Genomic DNA, 16402 nt, shown 5'->3' with positions numbered 1-16402 from the left:
AGCGCAGTCTGGGTTTAAAGAGAAACAAACACTGAAATGCTGGTACTTCGTGTCCCAACACCACTGTTTGAAAACACAAAGGGGAATACTGCAAACACTGTTTAAGATTCAAGAACTTTATTGTCATACAACCGAAACGTTGTTTACCCTGAATGATGAAACACACAACTGAAATAACATAAAATGAGAAAAGATAAAAATGAAACAAGAAGTTTTCCCAAACTTGGACCGCCTGGCGACAAAGATGACCCCTGTGACCTTGAAAATGAGGCCAAGGTCACCAAATGCGAACTTGACCTGTGTCTTATTATGGTACACCTGTGTACCAGATATGGTGAGGCTACATCAATATTTTATCGAGTTATCGCACGGAAACCAAATTGTTACAGACAAATAAGCAAGCAACCAACCAAGACCATGCAGCTCAAAACAATACCTTCCGGAAAACGATGTTTGCTGGCCGGTAATAAAATGGAACAGAATAAAAATAAGTAAGATTTAAAAAATTGTTACAAATAAATTCGATTCTCAAATGTTGCAATACTGTCATGTGTAGATATGCAAGGGATATGTGCAAAATATTGCTATTTATAAGATATTGTAGGTGAGTCAGTCAGTGTTTCCTCTAGGGTTTTTTTCAGCAGCGGCTGCAGGCTCTCTAGGAGCCGTTTTGGCGTAGACAAATGACACTTGACTGCAGATTTTACTTGTACAACCAATTTATTGAATGACCAGTAGAAAATAGCTTTTTAGTGGCTGAATGTAAAAATAAAAAATAAGCTACAATAAATAGAACATTTTGAACAAGCTCATCTGAAAATGCAGTCAGTAGTTAGATCATGTGTGTAGATATTAGACGCTGAGTTGGCACCGGGCCCAATTAACTGAAGTTACCGATACGTTGCGTATCGTTAGCTGGCTATCATTATTTTGCGAATGTGTGTTTAACTTGTAAAATGTATTATGAGTTATCTTAAGCTAATAACTTTTCTCCGGTGAGTAGCTGCCCAAGACGACACTCCTCTGACTCTCTGACCTGCTGCCTGGGTGTTTGACGTGACGTCACTTTCAAGGCAGTGCTCTCGCGAGTAATTAGCGTCGTATTAACCCCCCAAAGAGTAGATACTGAGCAAGATAGTTATCTGTAGTTTACTGTGTTGGTTATTGTGTACTCTCTGACGGTGGAGACAGGCAGCAGTGGTGTATTTGTGACAACTTAACAAAAAAAAGAAATTTAAAGGACCGGTGTCTAGGATTTAGGAATAACAGCCCGCCACGCCTAAATGAATGTAGAGGAAACACTGGTCAGTGATTTCGTAGCCTGATGGCCTGTTGATAGAAACTGTTTTTGGTCTGGTGGTCGTTGTTTTCACACTCATGTAGCATCTGCCAGACAGACGGCAGGAGTGTGAACAGTGTGTGCTGTGGGTGGGTGTGGTCCTTGGTGATGTGTGCTCTCTTTGGTGTAGTAAAGGGAAGGCTGCTCCACAGATGAACTGAGCTGTCTTACTGACACACCGGAGAGCCTTCCTGTCCATACAGCTGAAGTTCCCATACCACACAGTGAAGGAAGTGGTCAGGACACACTCCACTGTGCATCTGTAGAAATTGCTGAGGAGTTTGGAGGATAATCCACATTTCCTCAGCTTCTTTAGGATGAAGAGTCTCTGTGTTAATGTGGTGATTCCTCTCCTGTCCACAAGGAGGGACTGTAACTTTACCATTATGGTAGCATAGTGCAGTCCATGATCTGAACTCAATCTCATGTTGAAAATGTGTGAAATTTCCCTTTAAATTTCTTTGTGATTGCCATATTTTGCTGCGTACAGTCTGTAAGGTAAAAGAAAGTATGAAGATCAGTACAGAATATCCTCTCTTCCTTCTCAGGCCATGAATCGCTCCTTGGCTAACGTGATCCTGGGAGGCTACGGCACATCTTCCACAGGTACCGGAAAACCCATGGAGATCGTCGGGACGCACACGGAGGTCAACGTGGATCAGACGGTCGAGATGATTAAAGAGGCCCAGAACGTGATCATCGTTCCAGGTGAGACGCACGCACAGAGGTGTTGTACGTCCGTGGAAAAACATGGTGCTCTAACTGTGCCAGTCACTGTTTTTTTCCAGCATTAGCAAAGTGTGTGTTCTGTTTATTTAACCTTTTCTTGACCCATGTTACAACACCATTCTGCTCGGCTAATTGACAAGTCATGGTGGAGGGTACACACACACTCTTAGGTTTCTGTGTGGTCGTCAGCCCCTCGTTAGCAGACATTCTACAGTGCAGTGTATATATATATATATATATATATATATATATATATATATATATATATGCAAGGTCAAAGGGAAATTAGATGGGATGAGGGTACGCTGGGTTTTTGTTGACAACTCAAATACTGCATTCCAAATGAGCTTGTAGTTCTTTTGTCGGGGTTAAAGCGTGGGGTCCAGACTCTGTTCGAGCTACATGGTTTTCTACGTTTCACATGTTTTCAGTATTTGCTTAGAAATGTGTGTCAACCTCCCACCAGGACCGTTACGACCGTCCTTGCCCTAAATTCGTCATTGTGTGGCCCGGTGACATTTCAGTCCTCTCATCAGACCGTTGTGAACCAGTCACCGTTCCAAAGAGTTGTTTTGCTCACGTGGGTACATGTAAACACAGACAAAAGGCATCTAGCCTGCAAATTGGTGATTCCAGTCACAGCGCTGAGTGCCTATATACAAAAACTAAATCTTCAGAGGAAACCGCTGCAATTTGCAAGAATTGCAAAATTAAGGCCGTCACGTGGTCGAGTGAAAAAGAAGCGAGCCAAGGAGAGCCATCGAATGTAGGTTAAATCATCTTTTTTGTTTTCCCCTTTTTCTTTTCTGAGAATAAAGGAAGACAAAGAGGAACATGTCTGACAGCTAAAACCAAAACCAAGAGGAAAAAAAAATGGAATTGGAAGGAGTAGGAGAAATGGAGGAGCGGAAATGAAAAATTATGTTTTTCTTTTTAGCCTTTTTCTCAAAAACGGTCCATAAACAAACCCACACCAGGACAAGACGGATAATAAAATACCAGACATTTCTTTGAAAGATTACAGAACATCATAAATCTGTTGAAATACAAGGATTGGAATAAGTTGAATCAAATTGTAATAGAACCTGTCAGAGTCGTTTTATGAGCCGTGCAATTTAAAAGATATTGGTCAGCTATCCAGACTTTGATGCTCGGTCTGGGTGTCACACGGCCTCGAAAGTTGGATTTAAAAATCAAAATCACACTTAGCCTTGAGCAGTGTTGATGTAGCGTTTGTTTGCAACTGGAAAAGTTCATATGGAGCTGTACAAACACCGGGACAAAATTTAAATACTGAAACATGATATCAGCCAGAACATACACGTAATATTTCACTGTTTAGACCAGTTATGTAACACTTACAGCCAAATACCTCATTCTTCTCTCTGCTCTCACACTCTGTGTCGGTGCTCGTCGCCGGCGTTCACTCAGCGCCCTCGTTTCCATTTTGACCATTCTCCCTAATTGGAGCCGTCACAGTCACTTTGCCTGATTGACATCTGTGGAAACGGTTAAGACCTCGCCTGATAAACATAAGTGTTTTCCTGGCTTTGTCTGGCCCATCTCTGCATGGTCTGGGTCCCGTTGTTTTTCTTACAGTAGAAAAAAAAAAAACTCCAGAGAGAATATTGGAAGCACAAGGAATAAAGGAATTGTGATGGAGAGAGAAAATAGTGAAAACCATTAAATTGCATGTTTCCAGTCGAGTTTTTTCTGTTTTTTTTTTTTTTTTCTCAAGCTGAATTTGAAGCCTTGTCATTTTTATTGGTGTGTTGTAACACGACGGCTTCTGACTGGTTGTTGTGACAAGGCTAGTAAACACCACCGGACCGTTTGACATGTGTTTGTGTGTGTGAGAGATGGTGTGATAAAAATCAAGTGCCATGCACCAGATTATTAAACATGAAAGAAATCCACGGCTTAGAGAAAGAAGCACACGCTGTATATGGAATGCAGGGTCAAAGGCCAACAGGATTATAAATATTTTAACGCTTTTACATGTCATCTATTCACAGACATGTAGGCAGCCAAATAATGCTCTTTTTTTTTCTTTAGTAAATAAATCTTTAAGCAGAGTTTTTTTGTCTTCTTTTTGAGAACTAGATGACAGGCTGCATTGCTCACTTTTCTTTCTTTTGAGTAAAACCATAGACTGTATATATATAATGGATGTAGCATCTGGCTCCAAATTTGAAGCCCACCCGGAAGTGTCAAAAACTTGCAATATCACGCTGTCCGCTAGGGTTGGCTCCAAAAAGCTTTTGCTCCATAGACCCCAATTCATTTTTGGAAAAAATTAAATTTGATAGACTGATTTTCTACAGCTCAGGAGTTTTTTCCTGTTAGTTTTCATGGTCAAAATGAGAGATCAGGTGGCTGATCTTAAAATAAATCAGTACTGAATTTTAAATAAATCGTTAAAGTTGGCGGAGCCAGGGGGCGTGGCTATACTTGATAGACAGCAACAGAAGCCTCTGCGGTAAAATGTGGGCGGGATAAGAGAGTCCTCAGCCAATCCTGCCCCTGGTTGCTCTCCGGTCCAGTCTGTTTGATGACGCTTTTTACATCACTGGCTCCAAAAAATCCAAAACGGCGACCAGGAAGTAGCAAAATCCGGGCTTCATTTTCTCGGCGTTGAAACCAACGGGTGACGTCACGGTTAGTTTACGCCTGAGTAAAACACAGCTCAGACCTCAGCACAGGGCTAACATCAAGGGAAAAAACATGCATGTACTATTTCTCCACTTCAGATCACTTGTAGTGAAATTCATTTAGATGGACTGGGTCATGTGTTTGACATTTAAGTGCCTGGTTAGACCTCATTCCAGACGGCCACACGGACAGCTGCAGACACCACAAATGCATAGTTGTTCTTATTATGATACTTTCTAGTTGGCTCAGAGGACGTCTGCCGTATACGAGTCAAAATCTGCTAAGGAGTAATAATGTGTAACAAATCATTTAGAAATTCACATTTTTTTTATTGATTAACCAAAGGGCATTTTATTACACTTTGATGATTGCCCTAACAATAGAAACATATGAAAAGATAGTAAACTAGGCACGTTTTTGACAAATGTATGTACCACGTGGACCCATACATCTCGCAGATACCACCACGTCTTATGGACGTTATTTTTTTGACAGACAGCGATCTAGTTATCATATGATCGATATATTTTGATCACAGACGGGCTGTTAGCCACAAATGATTTATTTTTCAGTCGGAAATATTTCAGTGGGTTGATTGATTGCAGAGAATGTTTCGTTGTACTGTTTTTTGTTGAGATATCCGGACTGACAGCCGACTTGATTTTTTGACGGACACAATAACACACGTAAGGGCTGTAATTTCCTTTCGTTTTTTTTATTAAATAAATATGCTCTTGAATCTAGTTAGACTTGTTTTTAGTAGATCAATATCTATGTTTCTCAGAATAAAGTTTGTTTTGTGGCAAATATAAATTGCAAAGCAGCAGGTGAACTCCAAATGTGGCTCATCGGAATTGTTGCACTCAGCACCATCGTATTCGTCGATTATGAAAATAAAACCTTATTTTTCTCGAGAAATCATTAGAACTGACACATGGAATTGTTTCTGTTATCTCTTATAACTTTATTATTTTGTCTAAACCATTTTTAAGGCACATTTTCTGAAAAATAGTCTTAAGAAATGACTTTTTGAAATATTAAATCTAATTTTACCCATTAGCAGATAGTGACTTATATACGTAGCAGCTCTGCAGGAAACTGAGGATGTTTAATGTCAGCGGAGGCATTTTAACCCTGCTTTACACCTCATTCACTGAATCCATCCTCACATTCAACATTTCATCCTGGCTCCCACCTCCACTAAACACAAAACATAACTCTCCTGTCTTGTTAATCCGGCCAGCAAAGCCATTGGTTCACCACAAGCTCATGTCTCTGAACTGTAGAACCGCTCAGTGATCACAGAGGACCCCTCACTCCTCCATAAGTCCTTCCAGTTACTTCCATCAGGCAGACGTTACAAAGTCCCACTGGTCTGCAGAGACATCTAGAAAAAGTCCTTTATTCCCACTGCAAACACCACCCAGAACAAAATGAAATAAGACTCTGAACACTGCATGTATTTTGTCATCGGCTGCTGTTTCTTTAACTTTTCTTTTAGACGTCTGCACTGTGTGAGCTTGTGTCTGAAGTGTGTTTTATTTTTATTGTTGGAGCCTTGTCACAGGAGAATTTCTGTCACCGTTTAGGACAGACAAAGTTTATCGATCAGTTGTTCTATCGATCGTTTTATCTATTGTTCTATCGTTCTATCTATCGCATAATTATCACAAAAACTTACCCTCTGATGACGAAAATTGTCACTTGGACCCTTGCAGATGCATAAAATACACATAACATTAGTTTCAGTGGTCTAACTACTGAGACATGCACCTTCCATCTTTTTCCAAACAAGACCCCAATTAAAAAACTAGTTACAAGAAAATATACGTTTTTAATTCCTAGCATTTCAGTGCTAGTGGCTTTCATTTGGCATTAGCTTGAACTTTTTGGGGGTACATCAAAACCACCACTTTTTTTGTCATTTTCAGTTTGTAAAGACTAACAAGTGAGACAAACGACAGAGATATCTAATGATAAAACATTCTTTATCCGCTGCCTTGCTGCTGCTGCGCTTCATTTCTTCATCGGATACGATTCTTCTTCTCTCTCTGTGGCACTCACACTTCAAGAGCATCTAGTTTTAAGCTACAATAAAGGTCAAATCCGTCTGAAAGTTGCCTGTGTTCCTTCACAGCAGGATCAACACATGTCTGAGTGACAACATATGCCCATTCTAGACTGTCTTTTCCATTATTTCTGTGTGTTTTTCCATCTCAGGTTATGGACTCTGTGCTGCAAAGGCTCAGTACCCCATCGCTGAGCTGGTCAAGATGCTGAAAGAAGCTGGCAAGAAAGTCAGGTAAAGCAACAAAGCTAAATGATTTATTAAAATGAACTGCAGTAACTAGCTGTAGATGGATAAAGACAGAACCGATTGATACAGACAGATGTAGTTAAAGGAGAGAGTGATACGCAGAACATTTATATGAAACAACATGTAAACTGTTCCAGAAACAGAAGTTCAGGCTTGAGTCTGGCTCACGATAACGTGTGATGGGACAGATAAGAAAAGAGAGCGTGTAAAGGAGAAAATGAGAAATGAAAAGAGGGAAAAAGGAAATGCAAAAGAGAGGAGGGGAAGGACAAGGTACAGCGGAAGCTTGTGTAATTGTCCTGCCTCTGTCGTTTGATCCTGGCTTTTGCAGCTGCTGCTGCTTACAGCATTTGTACTTGATTAAAGGAAAGTGGGTGGTCAGAGAAAAATGGGAAAAAAAAAAACCTCCTGCACCGTGATCTCTTGTTCTTTCTCTCTTATTTTCTATTTTCCACTGGTCTGTATTCAATCTCTTGATTTGTCACTTGTCCTCTTGCTCTTTGTATCAGAATGTGTCATTTTTTTGTCACTTTTTGCATTCGTTTTAATGAACCAGTTTTATTCTTCTTCCTCTGACTTATCAGTTTAACTTTATAAAGCTGGGAGACACAATCAGTTCTCTTCTTTAAAACCAAAGCCACTGTTTTCCCCCCTCATCTTTCTATGCATCTGGACTGTATGGCATTATATGAAGGGTAGAAATTGACTTTTTCAGTCGGCAACAGAAGATGCACCAGCACACTCTGTCTAAACTTACCGATCAAATGGAAAATAAATCTCTTAAGTGGTCATTTACGTGGAAAAGCATCTAGGAGAGAGAGAGAGAGAGGTGGTGTTAATTTCCTGCTCTGATTACATGACATGGCTAATTGAGTTTGAGAACTGTGTGTTCACATGCACACACACACACACCAAACAAGTAATACAAAGTGGAGGAGTGGAATCGGTGTGTTTGTATAATCAGACAAAATGCCATTTTTTTCCCATTTTACCTCTCTGACATCTCCTCTCTCCTTTATGTCTTTCTGATCAGTGAACAGGTGTATAACTGAAGTTCTGTGTTCAAGTATGCATTACAAACAGTCCCTTCAGGATTTCACCGGCGTCTTTCCAGATAGTTGTGTCCTAAAATGACTGAATTCTTTTCTAAAAAAAATTGCGCCGTTTTATTTATTTCGATTAAATTGCAGGAGACAGTGACAATTGCTAAAAAAGTTGCATTTTTTCAGCTTTTAGAACATGTTTCAGCATTTTAATCGATGATATTTATTCCTAAACTAATTCTTTAACGCGCTCCAACCCAAAAAGCTTTCACACCATGATGGGAAATTAGCAGCAGCTAATGGTTTAACATGAAGTGGTTGGTAGATTTAAGCCACTAAATGATAATTTACTATTGAATGAATCATATTTGGACATGTCGGTGTCAATTTCACATCCTGGCATGCATGTATTCACACACACACACACACACACACACACACACACACACACACACACACACACACACACACACACACACACACACACATGCTCTCACGGCTTGTCACATCAATGAATTAATCTAACTTACCTTCATTCTTTCAGCAACAGATCCGGATGCAACAGCTTCCATCATGTGATTTTCAGCCATTCTCCTGATATGTTTTGCGGTAGAAAAGTGTTTATAAATCAATTATTTTCATTTGTGTTCCACCACAATGTCACACGGGTGCAAAACGGTTTACCTCCACTTTCATGAAGAACATCAGGGAATTGTTTTTCACGGTCTTTAGCAGTAATTTTTGTTGGTAAATGAGAGGCTTTAGAATCGGACATGTCAGCATCTTCAAACCATAAGCAAGGAAGTGAAATTGGTGACATTATGTTTGGGGACTGCTATGATTGGTGGAACTCACGGGAGGCGGGCCAAAATTGCAGAAAAGTTGCGGTGATTGGACAAAATTCACGGAGACTGATTGAATTTGCGCTAATTGTTGCGATCGCAGCATCTCAAATTCCTATAGGGATGAATAATCAGCCTTTGGTTCCCACAGGTTTGGTATCCACCCGGTGGCCGGCCGCATGCCTGGTCAGCTCAATGTGCTGCTGGCTGAAGCTGGTGTCCCGTACGATATCGTGCTGGAAATGGATGAGATCAACGACGACTTCCCTGGTAAGAGACGGTCTTTTCCATAATTTTACATTCTGCACCTGCCGTGTATTCGTCCAGAATGAAGGCTAATTCATGCTTTCTGTGTAAGCGAGCGTCTGCGTGACATAAATTTTGTTATCTGCTCAAGTCTGTGAGGCTCCATGTGGACTTCCACACGCAGGCCAAAATTTATGACCACAATGACTGCACATACTGCAAGTGTTTCGACTGCAAACGCAGCAGGAAAACGAAGGAATTTCACTTGAAGTAGTCGCTGCCAGACTACAGAGATGCTTTGATTTGTACTTGCTTTCCATAAATGGCGTCCAAACACAATGAGAAGCTCCAAATCCTCCAGAAATCCTGTGATGTGTCTGTATACAGCGATCGAGACGGGAAGACAACAAACTCCAGCCCAGCAGCGGACTGTTCCATAGCATTTGGCAAACCTCAGGAGTAATCATTTATACAAGATGCTGCTGTCCAGTCTGTATTTAGCTGAAAGAGCGTGTAAGAAAGTCACTTTCTGCAGAAAACATGAATTGGTCTTCTTGTGACTCATTATGTTTTATTTTGCTGCTTCCATTAGAGTTAGCAACAAAGACAGTAAAAGCAACAATCTGACATTTTGCTTAAACAGAGCGCAGCTACCATTTCCCCCCCTAATCCCACCCTTTATGGTCACTGTCTAGTTTCACATTTAGCACTCAGAAAGACGCCCGCTAACAGTCTTCTCCTCTGTGTCTTGGCATGAAAGCAAATAAACATATTTCCCAAAACGTCAAAGAATTCAGATTGAAAGATAAAGTTTATGATGAGCTTACTCGCAAATGTCAACAAACTTTTCACATACGGATGACACAAATATTGCTACATCATAACTACTTTACTGTTCTTTACTTGTTGCAGCTATAAAGTAAATATGTTTTTCCCGAATCTGTCCCATCGTGATGGATTTGTTGCACATTTTCATTTTCTTCCAACCTATAATCTTCTCCCATCATCTCCTATGCCATCTCTGTCTAACTGAGGTAGAACTTGTGAGAAATATCATCATAAAACAGGATGCACATGATTGGATGAATCGAATTTTGACTAGGCATCTCCAATATTGGCTTTTTTTTTGGGGGGGGCCAATAACCGATATGCCGAAATTGTCCAACTCTCAATTTTCGATTCCGATATCAACCGATACCGATATATGTCGGCTGTTTAACTAATTTTAGGTAACATCACATATCTCCTGATGTGGAATTAAAACAACATGCCTGATTTTATTGTGATGCCCCATTGGATGCATTCTCAAATGCAACAAGGCTTTGAAATGTAGACATTGTTTGTGCAAAATAAGAAAACTACTTCAACTTAAGTATGGAAAAAATGCCACATTTATGCCTATTTTTAAAAAATTGTCCCAAACAACAGTTCACACTCTTTCTCCCTCTATGAGTCCAGTAAATGCTGGCGAAATCCAGGCATTATTTTATCGGTTTTTATGATGGGCAAATAAAAACAATATCGACTGATATTACATTTTTATGCCAATATCAGTGGGCCGATATTATCAGGCATTCCTACTTTTGACATAATTTGTCCTAATTCTATCTAAAATTACGGAGATCTTCTGGTATTTCAGGTCATGATACATTGTTGACACTCGTTGCCAATCCTTTTTGTATCTGGGTTTAAAAATGAACTCAATGAAGTGCTTTCAGTGCACAACAATAGTTTGGCAAAAATGTTGAATTGTAGAAATAAAAAGGAATCAAATCCCCACAAAAAAATAAATAAATAGAGATGTAGTTCATGCATTTTTGTTTGTGTCCAATCCAGAGACTGACCTGGTCCTGGTGATCGGCGCCAACGACACGGTGAACTCGGCCGCCCAGGAAGATCCCAACTCCATCATCGCCGGCATGCCAGTGCTGGAGGTCTGGAAGTCGAAGCAGGTGAGACATCTGGACTGTGTATGTGTGATCACAAGATCTGTCCCGAAGCCCAACGAGATGAAGAGGAGTGGAAGATTTTACAACAACTGGACTGTCCACACCCGCAGAGAGGGCCTCCATCTGATGATACACACCCACCTAAAGAGATGCCATCCCACATTAGCACACACACACACACACACACACTGTTCAGTTCCAGGTGCAGTCCCATCCTGATCCCATTAGTGGTGACTGTGTCGGTGTGGAATGACAACATTCAGAGCATCCCACTGGCACTGCTCAGAGACGTGGGCTTTATACAGCGCTACAGCTAGTTTCCACACACTTTCCCCAGGAGAAATCAAAGAGAACGTTCTACTTAACCACACACACACACCCCCCCACACACACACGTATGTAGTGATTTATAAGTGCCCAACTGTTACATACGTCGTGCACTACTCGTAGAATGTTGCTTGGTTTCAACTCGATATACGTGTTTAGTGAATTCCCTGGCCAGAATGAAAAGTTATGACTTGTCGTTTTTGGAATTAAATTTACTTAAATGAAAACAAGGTTGTAAAATATGTTCATACACAAGCCAAGAGGAAATTCACCTAAAAAAAGAAGCAGAATTTCAAACATCTCAGCTGTATGGAAAAAAAAAAAAAAAGATCAATCACTTCACTTTAGTTCTACGTCCAAGTTCAACAGACATTGTTTGGTGAAGAGGGACTGGCGAGGAGGAAGGAAAATTTCAGTTTGATTTACAAAACTTGGAAGAGCTTTGACAGAATTTGCATTTCTCCAGAGCTCTTCTTCACTGTTATTCAGGCTGCTTCTTCTTCTCGTCCAATTAGATCAGGGATGTCAAACTCATTCTAGTTCAGGTTCCACATTCAGCCCCGTTTGATCTCCAGTGGACCGAACCAGTAAAATCACAGCATAATAACCTGTAAATAACCACAACTCCAAACTGTTTTAGTGCGAAAAAGTACACATTTAAGGAACTATCTTTTACAAAACATTACGAACAACCTGAAACAAAAATAAGTTTAGTTTCAACAACATTCAGCCTCAGTTTATCATTTACACATTACAACTTCCAGATCAGAGAATCTACAAAGAAATGCAACCTTTATTCAAAGCTATCGATGTAGTATTTTACTTTATGATTCAAATGACACAAGTCAGACCAAAACCAAAGACAAGAAACAACAAAAACAAGACAAAATATTACAGAAATGAGACAAAATGACAAAACTGCAATGAACAATATGAAACAAAACAACAAAGAGACCAAAAAATTAGACAAAAGTTACAAAGCGACAAGACGATGGACAAATGACAAAAAACAAGACAAAAACTACACAAATGACAAAAGCAAAAAACGCTACACAAAATAAATAAAGCAAAACACAATGACAAAATAAGACAGAAAACACAAGCGAGACAACAAAGGAAACAAAACGACAAAAACACAAGACAAACGCTAAAACTCAGACAGATAAAGACAAAAAACAACAAAACATTACAAAAATAAGACACAAAATGACAAAAACAAGAAACAAAATGACAGAAGTGTGACAAACGATATGAAAAAGCAAAAAAAGAGACAAAAAGTTACAAAGTGACAAAAAATGGACAAATAGCAAAAAACAAGACAAAAAAAATACACAAATAACAAAAGCAAGAAACAAAACGACAAAAAAAATAGACAAAAACCACAAAACAGCAAAAAAAATAGACAAAACAACAAGTAAAGCAAAACACAAAAATAAGACAAAAAGGAAACACAAAATGAGAAAAACAAGAGACAAACGACAAGTTAGAGAAAACAAAACAAGACACAATGTTACAAAAATGAGACACAAAATGACAAAAGAATAAATATGCAATGTAGTATTTTAGTTTAGGATCAAAACTTTCAATAATTTAATTTCAATTTATAGTTTTACAGTTTGCAGTTATGTCTTCTCCGACCAGCGGGCCGGATTGGACCCTCTGGAGGGCCGGTTTTTGGACGCATGATTGACCCCCCTCAATTAGATGCTAATCAGTGTGTGTGTATTTTCCTGTTTTCCTCCCGTCTAGGTGATCGTAATGAAGCGTTCGCTGGGCGTGGGATACGCAGCCGTCGACAACCCCATCTTCTACAAGCCCAACACTGCGATGTTGCTAGGCGACGCTAAGAAGACCTGCGACGCCCTGCAGGCGAAGGTCCGCGAGACCACGAGCCAATAAGAGAGAGACACCTCCACCCAGAGCACACCTGGAGAGGAGACGACCAGGAGAAGCTTCTCCAAACGGCACAGAGATCGTCTTTGTCCAGCTGCTGCTCAAACAACTGAGCAAAGATGATAAGTTGGATAAAAGGTTTTTGGCAAACCCTTTCTGTTAATCTATAAATAAAAGAAAGTTAGTTGCAAAAAACAGAAAAGAAGAAACAGGCTTGTGCAGTGAGAGCCAAATAATGCACATACTGTAGATTTATTAGTTCCTCTGAGTTAATACACTTCAATGACTCTTTGGCGTTTCTTTTATTGGTAGATATTAAAGGAAGGGTGCGTCGACCGAGTGTCCTCCTCATTTTAGACCCGTACGTTAAAGTAAAACAGCAATCAGAAGTGTAGATGCTTAAAGTGTTAGGTATGTTCAATTTCACTGTTAAGATGTTTTAGGAAATAGTCCATAGCTCAAATAAAATATAGATGAATTGGAATCTCACCAGAGGAAGAGAGACGAGACCCGAGCACTCACATCTTTTCCACACTGTAAAGACTCTCCTCCCTTTTTCCTCCAGAGTTTAATTTTCTTCAGTAATACGGTGTTCCCTTGGATAGATGCTCATTATTTTCTGTGTAAGTTAAAGGGGAAAAAAAGCAAAATAGTGCAACATTTTTGTAAAGTTCTTTCAGTTCCAGTTTTCTACTGTATTGAGAGATTTTTGTATTTGGGCTCATAGTTATCCTAAACTTAGAAAACGTCTGTACGTCGTCGTGCTATTTGCTTTTTTTTTTCTTTTCACTTGTCTTGTGACCTCCGCCAATGCCTCTACAGCACACTTGGATCCAGAAAACAGTTAAAAATCCATTCAGGCGTCTTTTTTCGAGCCCATAATGCGATAAAGCGACCGGTTGTGACCTTTCCGTGTGAGACCGCAGTAAAGACTGTCCCGCTCTTACAAACAAACACTCTTGTAACTTTGGCGGCTGAATGGATTTTATGATGTTTTTGAACCAGGTGTGTTCTTTCACCCTGTGTGGTTCCGATATTACAGTACATGAGATGCTAGCTTTTGGCCTTAATGGTGAAGAAGGGTTTTTTTTTTCTTTTAAGTGAATGTGGCTCATCCACTCCAATGTGTGTCCTCATTACTGCTCCACGGGGAAATGAAGGATCACTGTTTGTAAAGTAGAGCCAGATGGCAGAACGACTGTTGTGTAAAGAGTCTAAACAACAATGCAGTTATTTAAATTGAAATTGTTGCTACGTTTCAGTATATATGGATTGCTAGTTATTCCTCAGTCAGCATTTCTGAGCTGAAATTGCCATTTTATTTCCTCTTAATTTTGTTAAAACCTAACATTTGCCATAAACTTGTGCCAACCACTCCTTTCTCAAACTCAGTCTGGTTAGAAACGATGGCACAAATCTGGATAATCTGACACTGTAGCTGAAGAAAGATCACTAACTAATAACAATAGCTTCCACTGATTTTACCAAACTAAAAGTACAAGAAGTTGGTTTTTAGGTGAGGTTGCATTTCCTCCTTTGTATATTTCTTTGACAGTAGCTGAACTAGGATGTATATTGGTACATAGTTTGAGGATCAATAGTTGGTGAGGTGACGGGTCGGCAGTCGTCTTCACTTTGTAATTCATAAAAGTACTGTGAGAAGTTATAGTTTCATCCTGGGACCTGACACTTTGTTGACCATGACAACTATCCTACCTCTCCATAAAACGACCAACACCTTTCCACCGGACCTTCGTCTGACCAGTCACCTCTCACCGTACCTCCCGCAGGACCACACCGCTCATTTCCCATCAACCAGTCGCCTCTCACGTTATCCAAAAACCCAGGACCAATAGCCTTCTGTTTTGTGTTCATTTTTAACCACCAGACCTCAGTTAACTCTTATTTTTGCGAGTGTAGAGCTGCAGATGTCACTAGTGCTTGAGAAAGCGGGTTATTGTTGTCGATTTACACACACAAAAAGTCTTTATGACTACAAGATGACGTGTTTGCCTCATATTTGTGACTTGTCGCCATTTCTGAGGGATTGACAAATTAAGGGAGAAGGAAATTTTGACTCATTTTGACTAAATGCCCCCTTTGTGCCCTTTTTTCTTCTTCTTAAGGAGAGTATTTTTGTAAAGCGCCGTTGTATTTGTGCAGAGCAACAATGGGATTTTGAAGAATCAGTGCGCCACGTTAGGGAGGTGAAATGATGAAATGTACTGTGAATTTGTTTCCCCCCCTCCTCTTCTGTTTATCATGGAACATTTTCATCCCTAATAAACCTGTATTTACACTAAGTGTTGCCTGAAGGTGTCATTTCTTCCCCGACACACTCTTAAAGGTGAAAGGTGCGATTGAATTCCCAAACAGTCGACATGTTGATCTGCGAGGTTTTTCCTTGAGGTCTACCACAGCTTTGAGGTTAATGTTACCGGCCCCATTTTCTACGGCTGCAGCTGAAAACTCAAATATTTGCAGCAATTACCTGGATGAAGTGATCATGAGGGGAAGGAGTTTAATCCACATCTCCTCACGTACTTCGTCTCTGCAGAGCTGCTTTACAGAAAGTAAAATAATGTAAATGTGAATAAAAAAAGTTTTGATCAACGTGTGAGGACTTAAAACTGCATGTTCACTGGTCAGAAAAGCTACTAATTTACAGTTAAGTCCATATACGTTTGGACGCTGACGCAAGTTTTGTTTTTTTACGTCTTCAACCCTCCTCTTGTCTTCATTTACAGGCACCAAAAAATATTGTTTCCTTGTCTGAAAAAAATCCCAAAATTCAGAAACCTTTTTAATATTTCTTTTCTTCCACCAAAAATGTTCAAAGATTTCATTTAAAGTTTATTGTGTTCCTAGCCTAGCCGCGCTAGACAATCCATGGCGACGAATTTAATTCTCTGCCAGGGTGGGTCTAGTTACCCTCCATAAGGCTCGAGACTGGATTCTCCTAAAACTGGCTGGACCAATCACCATGAAGTGTAGAGTCAGAAGGAGGGCGTAACTAAGTGACGACAGAGGCGCAACGATTCTGACAGAAACAACCGGAAACAACT

The 16402-nt window shown here is 40.0% G+C and overlaps 1 protein-coding gene across 1 annotated transcript in view; it reads left to right on the top strand.

Annotated features, from left to right (window-relative positions):
• nnt (nicotinamide nucleotide transhydrogenase) overlaps window positions 1-15640 on the top strand; it is a 42378-nt gene extending 26738 nt beyond the window's left edge. The window contains exons 18-22 of the mRNA XM_022206190.2: window positions 1888-2047; window positions 6941-7022; window positions 9074-9192; window positions 11005-11120; window positions 13194-15640. Of these exons, the coding sequence (XP_022061882.2) occupies window positions 1888-2047; window positions 6941-7022; window positions 9074-9192; window positions 11005-11120; window positions 13194-13343 (627 nt within the window). The 3' untranslated portion in view covers window positions 13344-15640. The remainder of the gene's footprint in view (window positions 1-1887; window positions 2048-6940; window positions 7023-9073; window positions 9193-11004; window positions 11121-13193) is intronic.
• The last annotated feature ends 762 nt before the right edge of the window (window positions 15641-16402 follow it).

Source organism: Acanthochromis polyacanthus, chromosome 18 (assembly GCF_021347895.1).
Source record: "Acanthochromis polyacanthus isolate Apoly-LR-REF ecotype Palm Island chromosome 18, KAUST_Apoly_ChrSc, whole genome shotgun sequence".
In the NCBI taxonomy this organism is placed as follows: domain Eukaryota; kingdom Metazoa; phylum Chordata; class Actinopteri; family Pomacentridae; genus Acanthochromis; species Acanthochromis polyacanthus.
Note: the sequence above shows the minus strand (reverse complement) of the source record. Positions and strands in the feature narration are given on the sequence as shown.